The sequence below is a fragment of the Syngnathus floridae genome, chromosome 8 (genome assembly GCF_059516105.1).
Source record: "Syngnathus floridae isolate MCC-2025c chromosome 8, RoL_Sflo_1.0, whole genome shotgun sequence".
Taxonomy (NCBI): Eukaryota; Metazoa; Chordata; class Actinopteri; order Syngnathiformes; family Syngnathidae; genus Syngnathus; species Syngnathus floridae.
In genome coordinates, this window is record NC_142420.1 from 9,418,788 (window position 1) to 9,433,511 (window position 14,724).

The 14,724-nt window shown below is 40.3% G+C and overlaps 1 protein-coding gene across 1 annotated transcript in view; it reads left to right on the forward strand.

Moving 5' to 3' along the window:
- The first annotated feature begins 2,665 nt into the window (after positions 1 to 2,665).
- The window catches only part of erbb4b (erb-b2 receptor tyrosine kinase 4b), a 101,942-nt gene continuing 89,883 nt past the window's right edge, over positions 2,666 to 14,724 (forward strand). The window contains exon 1 of the mRNA XM_088383048.1: positions 2,666 to 3,027. Within this exon, the coding sequence (XP_088239174.1) occupies positions 2,949 to 3,027 (79 nt within the window). The 5' untranslated portion in view covers positions 2,666 to 2,948. The remainder of the gene's footprint in view (positions 3,028 to 14,724) is intronic.

The window sequence follows — 14,724 nt, forward strand, 5'->3', positions numbered from 1 at the left end:
TTTTTTGACTACAAAAGCCACTTAACTTTTTTTCTGCACTAGCTAGAAACTTGTGGAAAACCATTGTGTGTGCGTGTGCATATTCAAGCAAATCACTTCTCATTTAGAGCCAAACAAAAGCCTTGAAAATTCTCAGGAGAGGAACCACCTGCTCATAGCGAAGAAAGGATGTTTACGAAGTTGACTCGATTATCGCTCGGGTCTATACTTTGATGCATTGGAAAACTAAAATGAAGGTAAGCCGCCTGACTCCTTCAGGGGTACTGCACCTAATCATGTCTTTTTGGAAGTGCATAAATATAAAAATGATGCCCTTCAAAATAACACCGATTTATTTTTTTGAAGATAATAGGTTTATTATTGTTATAGGCAGTGAAGAAAATGGATGGATGTTGTCAGCTGCTAGGATTTCTTTTACATTTTTTTTTTACTTACATGTTGAAACATGACAGACTTGACATTCATTTTCAAAGCCAAGCACATTTAACACTGAATGACTTAGGTGTGTGTGTGCGTATATGTGGGTGGATGTGAGGTTGCAGTCAGAGTGCCCTGATTAATGTCCAGATGTGTGGACATATTGTGACTCAAGGTGGCATTCGTCTTTCTCTCAAAGTGCAAAAGTAAGCAGCATATGGTCCGGAAGGTAATAACCCTTTGTCACATTGTTTCCTGGTGAAAAGACCTGCGTCGTTGATTTCCAAGTAATCGAAACAACCCATCAAGTACAGTATCACTTTGTAAAGCTCTTTTTTGACTTCTCTGTTATTTACACATCAAAACAAAATAGCTTACAAGAGAAATCAAAGTCTAAGGATTATACTCAATAGCAAAACGATACCAAGGGGTGGTAAAGATCTCTTGACCTTAAATATGACTTTTTGGGAGGGGTTGTGAGAACATATTGGACATTTTCAAACTTGGTAAGAAATTGAGCGATTCATTACAGCATATTTTGCAATATGGCCCCCTTTGGCTGTGTATAAAAATTATATCAGAACAGTTGGATTAGATTGCTCGGGGAAAAAAAAAGTGTGGATCTTGCAATTCATCATTGCTTTTCTGTCTCACCTTTGATGAACTTGCAGAAACAAATCCAATACTTCAGAATTAATGATGACTGTGTTTGAACTGAGAAAAGTAAGAGCAAACAACTTCCCAAATTAGCATCATGTCTTTTTTTTTTCCTTCCAGTGAGTCAGAATCTGTTTCAGCAGCTACAATGAGCAATGGAATAATAAATAACAAGATTAATAGAAATTATAATGCCCGTGAAATCCTTGAGACACCGTTGCTGGGTCTCAAGTATGAAATTAATGTCCGTAACCTTTGCTAATATATCAGCATATCGGGGCAATGAGCAGATACCGTGCAAAAATGTTAATAGGGCATAATTGCATTTCTTGCCGCATTCCATAAAACCTCCAAGTCAGAAATGTCCAGCCTTGTATGACCGACAGTGTCCTGGTGTGTGTGTGTTTTTGCTGATATATCTACTGCTTTCAATTCAAGGATATTATTGAGAGGAATATTACACGCAACGAACGCTGTGATGTTTTTATTTATTTTTTAATAGGATGTTTGGAGGTGATGCACCTTCAAAGTTCAAACTTTGTAACTGCAGCATGGGTCCATGACCTCTCCTTTCATCCTTCATCCACCCTGAATGTGCGGCACATGCTTTTCAACACAAGTAAGAACTATGATGCCATTTTTAACTGCTTTTACAACATCCCAAGTGTTTTGATGCCATCTTGTGGCAGTTCACAACACTATGAAAAAAAAATTATAGACCGACAGAGTTTGCAAATCCAGGTCATGAAAACGTGCCACAGGTGTTCAAAGCGCCTGTGGCTAAAGCCAAATTGTGGCAGGAGTTTTATTTTCTGGACCTGGATTTGCGACCTCTGCCGCTAGGTGAGTTTTTCAGCAATTAATTAAAGAAGACGAGGTTACAAAAAAAAAACAACAAACAAAAAGGCAAGTAGATGAAATTGAGAATCGTAAATTGCGAATAGCTGGGGGCAGAACCAACCCTTCCAAATTTGGCCCCCAAGGTGAATTTCTTTTAACATTACCAAGATGCCACAAGATGGTGGCAAAGCACTAATTTTGTTTAAACAAAGCGCCTTAATTCACTTCCACGCAGTTCTGCAATGCCAGGAAATTAGTTTTTTGAGGGGAGCCCTCAACTTTTTGTCTCAGATGGAGCTTAATAAACTGGCAGTCATATCTGATCTGTAGGATATGATGTAGTTGACCACATGTGAGTTTGACTCACAGATCACTTGTTGCCAAAATACTACTTAGAGTAGGAATATGTATGTCATTCAAAAAGATCAAAATCCCTGCATCTATTGTTATTTTTATTGATCCACTTGATAACCTTCTGGTAAACATTATAGTGCACCCATAGTCCACGCCCCTTCCCCAGAATTCATTTTGACCGTGTCAGTTTGACAGGTGCAGTGCAAGAATTTAAAATAAGTGTCAAATTATGTCAACCAATGGCAGAACCAGTGGATGAGTGCGTGGTCGTCTGCGAGGTGATGGTCGGCCACTTGTGCCAATGACAGTGTGCGTAGGAGGAGTTCCAGGGCTCGGAGGTGTGTCTGGAAAGAAAAAAAGAAAAAAAATCAAGTGTGGCGTTGCATACAGAGTACAAGTGGGGGAGAAATGGCATGAATACAGCCTTTTACTGTTTAGACAAGCGTCACTGTGCGCGCGTTGGAAACTTGTTTAGCCAGCCAGTTTCAATTTCAGCTTGTGGACATTGAGAGGTTTACCCGAAGCACAGTCTGAAAAACTTAAAGGAGAGGGGGGAGGAAAAAAAAAGCCCATCCAAGTCCCTAAAGTGACGCTTTTGGCTCAAAACGAGCAAACCCGTTGAGTGGTTCAAACAAGGATACGCTGTTGGACATGTGAATTTAAAGGAAATAAGCGCAACAATGAAACAAGCGACTGTCCTGTATTGCCTCGACTTTTTCCTGACGTGCCTCCTGTTTGGGTCGAGCTCGTCACAATCAGGTAAGCAAAGCCGACCTGAGCGCGCTGCTTGGTGGGTTCCAAGTGACGCGCGGAGCGCATGAGGGGCTCCGCGCGGAGACTTTTTGTAGACATGTTATTTTTACATTTCGTGATGATTATGAATGTGTGTTTGTCTTTTTGTCAGACTGAGATTGAAATGTCTGAAAGCTGCTTTACTAGTCGTTTCATAAGTTCCCATCTTATTTTTTTTCTTTTAATATAAAATATGTGATTACGGGATAGATAATCCACGTTCAACAGATCATCTTAAACCCATTCATCCAAATACGCACGAACCGTAAATCCTGCAGGGACGAGCATGCAGTGATGAACTGTTGTCCATATGCAATCTGCAAACTGCTTGATATTAAAGCGGGTTACCGTGAAATTACACTATTCCATTTTATTGCAACTCCCCCGGGGACCCTGTGCACCTCACTTTGACGAGCGCTGCAGCGACGCTCTTTTACGCACCAGCAAATGCACTTCTTCTACACTTTGTATTTGTCACGACACTTAAACATTTGGAAAAACGCGCTGTATTTAATCATTCGGTTCCTTTCACGAGGCGAACAATGAAATGAAAATGCAATGTGGAATTTTGACGTCCCGAGAAGTGTGAACACTGACGATCGTGCTTTATTCTACAGCATGCATGGCACAAAATATAAGATTTTGTCGTATAAATAGATTAGTTGGATTATTTGTCTTTTCGTATGAGAAAGAAATGAGGCACAATCAGCTAGGGCAGGCATATCGAATTGTGGATGTTTGGGTGGATTGAACAGGTGCAAATAGGATAAGAGTGTGTGTCAACAACCACCAAAGTGGTAGCCAATCAGAAAAAGGCTTCCACTCGCAATGTGGCACTATGCGTTCATTTCCAACAATGTAAATTTTTTGATGCATGCCTGTGAAAGGTCAATCCATGAAGACAATAACAGTTGGTCTTTTTATTTTTGCACAGACATAGCATCACAACATCTTCCACATCAAGTCAGAACAGCTGATAGGGCAAAAAGAATGGATTGTGCAAATAAAATAGTGTATACATTGGTTAATATTTGGCATGGAAAGAGTAATGTGATGAAAGTGTAATGTGTGTGTTTGTTTGTGTGTGTGTGCGTGTGGGGGGGGCATGACTGGTTTGTGTAAAGAAGCACATCTGCATCCCAACACTTGCTCCTGTTTAATTTCTTATTTTTGTTTGGCTTAATTTAATCCAAACTCATTTTATTTGAGCTGTTCAGTATGTGCAGTGCATTCTAATGTGCCCATGTATGCTGATTTATCTCCTCTTGAGTTGTTATCCTCTGAAAAATAAATGGAACATTTCCTTTGGCAGTGTAGTCCTTTGCTAGAAATTAAAACAGTTTGTCACCTACGCAGCCAAACTTGTCGCTGGGAATCGGATGCATGTGTGCAGGCTGCTGAGTGGCCGCAGAGTTCCTGCACTGCACTGCACCATGCTCTTCATTAGTGTGCTACAAAACACTGAAGCTGGGGATGGCAAATAACTTCCAGCCATATGGCCTCATTCAAGAAAGCTCTCTATCGTATGAATATTCATGTATTCCATATGCGGGAACAGTGGAGGAATTACATCCGTCTATGTTTTTGTGTGGGCTCTTTCAATTAGTAAAGTCGGCGCAATGTGGGTAAACTCTATCCGCTAATTATCCTGCAGCTTTCTGTTGTTTCTTTAGTGTTTGGGATTTCCGTGGAAAATGAGATTTGGAAATATATTTCTGCTGACTGTGGCTGGAGCATTCATTGTTGAACTGGTGGCGTTTGCTGTGATGGAGTGAGGCTGAGGGAAAGTTGACATGAAGATTTGTTATGCTTTTTTATTCTTTCATTAATGATCAAATGATGCCGTTCTTTTTCACCACTGTGAACATTTTTAATAGGGGAACACTGATGTGTTTTTCACTTGGATGTATATGATGTTGTGCTATACCATGAAACCTGAGGGCGCACTTGCACTTGACAGTGCTTCTGGGCGATTACTCCTCTACTCTGTTTCTTGCTAGCCTGCACTCACACTGCACTGTGCTCATCCACACTTTATGTGCAGACATGTCACTGTATGGCTGCAATTGTATAATGTGGAGTAGTCTGAGCCCAAGAGTTCAGAATATTATAATTAGACCTCGTCTGCATAAAAAAGAGCTTTATACTGTTTATATGTTTTATCCTGCTGTTCTGGGAAGCCATTTTTCTTTTTAACTGTCCCAGAATGATCATATTTGAAAACAAACACTGCCCTTGCTTGTATTTCTCATGGCTTGGTGGTCCCAGTTCCCGCCAACAATAACAACTTGCATGTTATCTGAGGTTTTCTTCTGATAAGAACAAGTTGTACCTCTTAAATGCCTCCTTTCTTGCTCTTTTGGCCATACCTGAAGTTAGTTGTGAGTGTTTATACGCTGCACAGGCTTGGAGACTTTCTGTTGCGCGTCAGCGCCACTTCAGGTCTGGCATACGATGTACAACAGTCTTTCAGTGTTTGGACCTAGACTTTTTAGCAAACAAAAAAAAAAAGTAATAAATGAATAAATAGGGTAATGACAAGAATAGATGCCAAGAATTGTGAGCTCTGAAATTAAAGTCAAGCCTAACAGCATGTTATCGCAATCTCCGTTGTCTGTTTTTATATCACGATTGTGATTATATTTAATAATGTCCTAGCTTTTGAACAAAATAGCTGTCATCTACTTCATTTTTTTTTTTTTTTTTTTTTTTTTTTTTGCTGATGCCCAGGAGGGCAATTTTTTTCCCCAGTTTTGACTTGTTGATGGGTTCATCAACATTTAGACTGTCTGCTGGCAGCAGAAGTGATTGGATCATATTTTATGTGACCTTTACAAGATCTATAAGCTCATTTATCAGACGCAGTTATACAGGCAAAACACAAGTCCATACGTTGGACCATGCATCATCATTATTGTCAGCTGCGAGACGCCCCTACTGTGAAGGATTTCATAACAGGATTGGTGCATCCCGCTTCGTTGTAAGGCCATTTTAAAATGATGCGTCTGTAGAATGCAAACAAGAATATGCAGCTCAGCAAACAGACAAGTTGATTTTTTTTGTTTGTTTTTCCACTCCCTCCTCCTTCACATCGAGACACACACTTTGAGCTATCACCCTAAAATGGAAGGGCCACAAGTGTCACTCAGACCCTTTAAAAACTGTTCGAGCGTGATGTATGTCTCTCAATATGCTCGACTTTTGATCCCCGATGATATTGTTGCATCCTTCCCCGCACAATACGACCTCATCGTCTTCCTGGAGGGCGGCGGCATGCTGTCAGCTACTCAAATCTTTGACAGACATATTTTTGAAGGTTTCAAAATATGGTGACAAAAGCTCCAGGAAACATCTTCTGTGGATTTGTATCTTTGATGGCTGTCAATGTTTGTCTGTCTTAGAATGAAGGTTATGTGACTGACGGTTTAACTTCTGTTGGTCCTCAATTCCGTTTTTTGTTTTGTTTTTGTTTTGCCGCTTCTTAATTGAACTACAACTGAAATGACCATAAAATGGTTAAGTGGTCTTTTAAGATGAGCGTTCCATGAAGAGTTGCTCCGCTGTGTTATTTTTCCTCTCGGAAATGACAGCACGCCATGTTGCAGCGATGCTTTTTTATTGTCATTTTCTTTGTTATTTTTCTATTCTCGGTTAATAACGGTAGCCAACATATGAAAGGATGATAATAGCCTGACAACTTGGCATGAAAGACAAGTACCACCTTCATGTGAGCCTTTCATACAGTCCCGCATGTGGGTGCTTTAGAAGGCTGATTCCTCTCAAATCTCTTCCTCTCTCTGTCTCTTTCCTCTTTTAGTAATCCCCTTCTAAAATATTCATAGCTAATCTACATTTACAATGTAATTACAGACGGCCTTTGAGTGATATCAGATAAAGTAGGCTCAACACACATTTCTTTCAAAGTCTTGATTCGGTGATTTGTGTGTTTGAATACATATGAGGCACTCTTTACATTTTATGTGGTTGAGAAATAAGATTGGTAAGAAAATTCAAAGTAATTTACGGAAATGTGTTCCCGGCTGTGTCACATTTCGGAATAAATTACTTAAATCACAAGTTTACAGCTATTTTCATGCTATAAACCATAACATCCTATTTCAATCCTTCCGTTTGTTTAGTTTGAACTCAAAAATTGCCCCAATATTACTAAAATGCATTGCTAACAACCATCGTAAATATATATTTATATAAATATTGGTGGCCATTTCTGTCTTTTAATGAACTAAGAATATATCTTCAATTTACTAGTCTTGAATTACCACTTATTAAGAGGGAAGTGATTTTCTTGCTTGGCAGTAATAGTGTGGCTGTCACTGGTGCAGTCACCTTGGACAGAGTAGAAATAGCGCTGCTCTCTTCTGGATGTGAAGGTTCATAAAGCACAGGATGAGAGGAGCAGAAAAGGCAATTGACCTTGGTAGCTTTTTGGGGGTGGTGGTGGGGGGCTTAGTCCCTATACGGCCACCCCATGGTCCTGCAGTGTGGTGAAAGGGACAATGCAGAGACTGACAACTATTATTAAGACTGTGGAAACATACTACTTATTGCAATCACAATAGAAAATCTAATTTTAAATGGATACAGCTCTCTGGGTTTGTCAATCAAACATGAGTATTATTTCCCCCAAGTGCAAATACGAGAGGATTATGTAAAAACATGGCCAAGAGATTTTGTAAACAAGAGCCGAGCAAGGAAGTGCTCCAATCCATAAAAACAATACAATGATGTGATTAATTACCTTTTGTCTGGGTTCTGTGAGGGTATAAAAATGTCTTAAATCATTCTCTTTAATCTTTCCACAGTTTTGTTTAAATGCAAGTGTAGTACTGGAGTTGAATATTTTGTTCATTATTGTGTGTGTGTGTGGACTTCTAATGGAGGTTAAGAATATAGTTATGAGCGTTGCCCACTTGGTGCAGTCCGGTACCAAAGTCAAACGTGCCATTTCAACCCTCTTGTGCTAGACTATTTACCTGAGACAGGGGTGCTTTATCTCAGCCAGTCACTAGTGCATGAGTAAACACACAGGAGGTGGGGGGAGGGGGGGGGCATACTTTATATCATGCTGCTTTCAGCTGCCTTGCCTTTGTTCCAAAACTACCCTCCCACAGAGAGACATTATCCCCCGATGGCAAGGTGAATGGGTTGCTGATGTAGGATTATTTGTTGTGGGGTGGGGTGGGGATGGGGGTGTACGAAAAAGAGAAATTCCCTTGATTTCAGTCAGGGAAGGGCAACCCGGTACAAGGGAGGAAAGGTGTCTTTTGGTCGGAATGGAATATGGGCCCCATGTCCTGGGAGTCTTGGTTAAAGTGTTCGCTATCACAGGAGCTGTATGGACAATTAATCAGCAGCGGCCCGGAGGGGGAAATGGGGCTGTGACAGGGACACTTCATTTTGTACCGGACACACATACTTACACACTCACCTGCCTGCCTGCTGGCTGGCTGGCTGGCTCACCCACTGCTTCTACTCCACACTTCATTTTTTAACGTTTTTCTTCTCATGACGTGTCACCCCCCCCATCCCTCCCCGCCATTCCTCTTCCCGATTCCTACTTTCCCACTCTGCTACCCGTCTCCTCATTTTGTCTTCGCCTCTCTTCTTGATTTGAATCAGTTGAGAGTAACCTCGTGAGACTTGACAGTCGGGTCCAAACTCTGTCGGAGTTGAAGTTTCTTGAGGCTCTAGACAAGAGAGACAGGAGGGGTTTGTTTGTAGAAAGAAAGAAAAGTAAGGAAAGCCACGGTAGACTGGTGGCGATACTTCACCCGAATTGCACCTCCCTTCTTCTCCGTGCTCATCCCTTCATTTCCCTCTCGCTATCCCCACAGCTGCTGCTGAGTGATTGATGGATTCAAGTTTGACATGGCCTGTTTCACCCCGGGGGCATTAGCAGCAAGGACAATGGGAAAAATCGGCTTCAGTAAAGAAGGCAAGGGAAGTAAAAGATGAATAAAAAAAGGGAAGACTATTAAGCAGTGGGCTGATATTGAGCGTTCCGATGATGATTTACTGGAGGTTTGCAAACAGGTGTGAATTTGATTGCGCATGCAAACAGATGTGGATGCAAATCTACTACCCTGGCATAGATGGTCCTGCCAAAGAGGCAATATTGCCACAGAGTTCATTCAGTAAATTCTGGAAGCGTTATATGACCGATTCATTTAGCATGCGCAATATGATTGATCAAAACAGACTTTAAATACTACGTCTTAGAGGAAGATGAAAAATTAGAGGCCTTGGGGAACTTTTACGCTCATGAAAGCATGTTTTGAAATGTTGGAAATAATGTTTGAATGCCAACGTTGAGATGATATTATTTGATGGAATGCAAGCCAAGTGGCCTGGGGTCCAATCGTGCTGGTAAGCAAAAAGCCATGTAACAAAGAGCCATGCGAAGGGGAACAAGGCCCGCAGTGTTTCCCTGTTTCCAGCGTTGCGTCCTGGAGGAGGCTCCTGCCGTGGTTCCCACGTGATCTGCCTGGAGATGAGGGCAGGCACTTGTCTCATGGTCATTGTAGATGGGATGGATCATCTCTGTTCAACTAATAAGAAGCAGACAAATTGGTCTGAAATATGATTTCTTTGAATGAAAATAGTAACAATTTGGAAGCAAAATACACCTAAAAAACACCACACATCTTGCAGCCTGTAAGGTTAGGCCTTCAAAATAAAAGCACACCTGTGTAAACAGTACTAGTGTGGACTGAAAAATTACTTTCATATTTCAAATTATTTTCATATTGCTGCCATTGTTGGAATCCCTGAGAACTCTTCTTCATGCACACATTAAAGTCATCATCTAGCCACATATCCGTCAAGCTAAATATACTCACTGGGCGGACATTTGAATTCCATATGTTCGTGGTGAAACTTGGACTCGTATCAATCAGATGATGAATGTGTACTGTCATGAACATCACCGGGAGAAAAATGTCGGCAAATTAGCGCCAGCTAGTCAATTGTACTCATAGCGCCGGCTAGTCAATTGTACTCATAACTGGCGAAATCCAAGGATTATCTCTTGAGGAATAACGGCAAAGTAAAAGTAACATTGAAAGAAGTGCCATCGCTCCTCTATTCTGTATGTGCGAATAGAAACACACATTCATGGCAGGTAATGTTTTGCAATCACCCTGTCTGAGTAGTGACGGGTATATTATTTAGTTGTCAACCGGCTGTCTTTGAGCCTTACTGGCGATCTCGGTAGTAAACACAACACTGGCGAGTACCTTCATTGCCACCTTGCACACTTCAGATATTTACTCTCATTCTAGGGCAACATTGCCAAGTCAATAGGATGAATAAAACATCCTCCGAATCATAGCCCTCCCACCTTGGGAAAAGTCATGCTGTCAGTGTAGTTTAATGGGAAATTATAGGACCATTCCCAAAGGCCAGACGGTTAAAATGCAGTCAGGCTATTTGGTTTCTACACTGGTTTTTACACTTACAGAAAAAAAAAATGTTTACTGTAAACACAAATGGATTTGTACACATTGCGCTTCATAGCACTTTGTGCATTTGTAATTGTCAAAATGTTAGTTGTCATAATTTGAAGGCAATCAAAAATAAGGAGAAAGCAGATGACGTGATGTAAAAATAGATTTGTGAATGATAATTATGAAAATGTGTCTGTGCTGTCAGTGTAAAGCACTAATCAGTTCTTTATTTCAAAATTGTGTTGTCACTGAAAAGCACAACATATTTATTTTGCATATTTTACACAGCCCTTTTGGCAGCCTGTGGCTGCGAGTCCCAGTTAACCCCTCCAGCTAATTATCTTGAAATCAGGGATGAGGTTGAGGTTTAATTAGACCTTGCCATGAGGAGGGCTCAAGTTCAACAGTAAGTCCAGCTATACTTGCGCTGCCAAAACTCATCAGCCTAAAGGGCTTCAGTGGCCTCGTGGGCCAATGCCACTTTCTTCCTTAACCCAATCAAGACATTTACAACTCATCCATTTTTTTTCCCCATTTAAAGTAGCGCAAGTGAATTATGTTGTTTTCCAAATTCTTTAATGCCTTATTATATTTACTATACAATTGGAGGATTGAATAGTTAATTGTTATCAATAACTATTTAATTCAGCTTCAAACAGTCACGGGCTTGCTGCAATACTCTCGCCTGTCTGTTTAACTGTCTGTTTTTTTCTGATGTGGACAAACACGCAAGGCTGGACAAAAATGAGCAGTCGGTCTGTTTGTCGACTGCCTCTCCACATTGACAGCAGGATGTCTCTCAGGGTTGAGTGACAAACAGGGGCCAGTGTAGCTGGCAGGCTGCTAATAGGTGTGATGCTAATGAGCTCGCTGGCATTAAGTGCCTCCCCCCTCCTTTTTTCCCTTCTGATCTTTTCTTGTTTGTCTGCCATACTTGCAGGTAAGGTGAGTGAAGGCGCCTTGTCAGATTTGCATTTCCGTATTGTCCTGGTGCAGAATGCTCAATGTAATTCAAACACCTTTTTGGTGTAGGTAACAAGACAGCCAAATTTGAATAAAAAAAAAAGTATTGCCAGGAATCAGGCTTCAGTGTTTATTTTACTTTATGACAAATAAATACAATCATGGTCATGCCAGTCATTGCTTATGGATGCTGTTATGTGCCACCTCCACTTTCTTTCTCTTGAACACTTTTTCCTACCCGGGAGAAATGTCACTAAGAGCAGCATCGTCCGTCAAACTGGCATCTCAGAATGAACGCTCGGCTAAAGGGCCATGCTCCGATTGGCATGGGATCCCCCGGCTGTGCTGTCAACCACTCTCCCTCTCCTTTTTCTTTATTTTCCTTTTGGTTGGAAAATACTAGGAACATATACGTACATTATTTTGTGTAAAAATGTCAGTTTAAAATAAAAATGTTTTTTCTAGTACATGTCACAAATCAGATTGATTTTCCTTAGTTGCATGATGTTGAGACACAGAAACCAAATTATTTAGTAACTTTGCAAAGGCTTATTGCATTTACGGGTGGGTGATGGAATTGATTTATTAGTATTATTATTATTTTTTACATTTCATTATTATAATTATTATAAAATATTATATGATTATTTATTTATATTATATTATTTAAAAATAATGGAACTGTGCGCGACAAGTTTGAAAAACGTTCGTCCTGTACATTACTGAGGCCTGCAGTATTGAGAACACATTTAGAAGTAGACTCAACCTTGAGCCTCAGTGGAATATGCACTGTATTGCATTTTTTCCTTTAACCTGGTGAATAAATAAATTAAACCATGTTTTATTTTCCAGGGATTAATATTGATTATACAAGTGCCTTTGAGAATGATTCACTACTTAAAATGCATGACATGAATCCGGGGCACTTGTTTTTATCATTATCCACTTAATTTGATTCCAAAATGTATCAGTTGGAAAGTCTTAAAACTAGACATTGTGGTTTTCTTTGTGTTAGTTTTGGTTGCTATATTTGTTTACATTTTTTTTCACAGTCACTATTCAGTAGAGTTTAAAAAAAATATCCAAAGGCTATTCCTTTTAAAGGGACTGTGTGAACAACTGAGAAAACAAGTGGACCAGACAAACAGCTATTTGTGGTTGTGCCCCTTCCAGGTCTGTTAAATCTGAATCACTTCTTAATGTACCCCTATTAGCAAGTCACTGACTATGCTAAAAGTGTTTAGGTTTTAGTTTTAAATTAAAGTTTAATGCCTTTTGGATGTTCTTTGATATTATTTATAATTATCATCATGGTTATGTTTTTAAATTTGGGAGGAGGAGCTTGGGGGGAGGAAATGAATCAAAAATTGCATTTCCTAAAATTGTTCTGCTCTATATTTTATGATTCATCAGGTTGTTTTTAAGGGACTGTGTCATTAAGTAAAATGACATATGGGCTTAAAAGCAATGCAGCTTGTATTCTTTGTGACATATTTGTTTGTCACAGACAGACGACAGAACCTCAAAAACACACACAAAGCACACACGAAGCACACACTAAGCACAGTCAGAGGTGGACACAAAACGTTTAACTTTGAAAGTTGGACTGCTAATTAGCAGAATTAGCGCTAGATCAAAAAGGACAATTAAAGGGAGTGTCTGTGGTAGTGAGGGCTCATTAGTATCACAACACATGGACATGCATGACCATGAAACTGAGAGCAGCAGTAGTCTCATTATGTCGCACCGCTGTGCTTCTCCCATCTCTTTCCATCCTTCTGCTATTGAGGCAAGCCAAAAGCGACACAGAAGCACGGAAATGCCCTTGTCCACTGAAAAACATACACACCAACATACACGCAAGGTTCACTGGCATGAAACAAAACAAACCAGTCCCTGGCTACTCAGGTCCCATTTTCAGCCTAATTAAGAGAAGAATTAACTTTGATCTTCCTCAGTGTTGGAGTTTGTAGCCCAGCATGTACGAAAGCCCGGACCAATAAGTATTCTTCAACCCTCCAAATCAGACCCAGGTTGTTTTCGAGTCATTTTTCCTCTGTTTGAAGTAGATGCAGGCACAGAGGAAATAATCTATTAGGATTACCTGGGTTGTCCGTGTTATTTACATCTAATAACCTTGTGGGCGAAGGGCCTCTATTTGCGTCTCACCACGCTAATGGCAGAAACCGAACAAAATATCAAAGCTTTGAAGACGGACATTAGCGGCCCCCTACTACATGTATCTTTGACACAAGCTAATGATTTTGACAAGACAGAAAAGTCTATGAAAAGAGCAAAAGTTTGAACCTAAAAGCAGAAAAGCAAATAAATAAGACGCTATCCAGCTTTGACCTTTCTTAATATCATACTGGGAATTTTTTTTAGCCTTTTTTGGGGGGGGGGGGCGATGTCAGCAACTGTCTGTTTCTTTTTCTCCAGTATGGCGTAATCTGACCAAATAACTGGAATTAGCAATGTAAAAGTGTGTTCGCTCTTTGCCAGTTCTGGAACAGATGCTCAAATTAAGCATCAGTGCCAGATTTTGGATTGGCGTGATGCTAAGCCGAAGGGACGATGCTGAGGATGGAGAAAACAAGAAAACAGGTTGGCGGAAAAAAGAGAAGGGGGAGAATGGACTGGGTAGAGTGAGCATAGGAATAAGAAATGGCAAATTCTTTAGTTTCAGCCAATTAGGCTGAGAAGCCACTGGTAATTAACTCTCGAGGGACACACTGAACAGTCATGCACCTCGTTTACATAATGAGGATGAGAGGAGTGCTTTACTATTTTTTTTCCCGTTCCTCCCAGCTTCTCTATCAATCTCCATTGTTGGCCTGTTGAACCAAATCAAAGCAGCACATTCCATTGGCGAGTATGACCAAAGTCATACACTGACCCAAAATGGTTCGCTCGTATTCACTGGGAACTTGTTCGAGAATATTTTTTTTTTTTCAAAACTAATTCTTTAGTAAATGGAAACCAAATCGACAATTATTCCTGACATGGATTGGTTCTCCACCGTTCTTATTCTACTGAATTCCAAGCATACCTATATGGAAAAAAAAATACATTTGATCATGTAAATTTATGATAATCCCTTTGACCTTCCTTCTATGCCCCTGTGGAAGGAGAAAATGATGGACCCTGACTAAAGACTTTTGCCTCACTGGAAAGATTTAGAATATGAAATATGAAATGTGTGCGAGGACCACATCCTCCTTGATCAAACTGAACG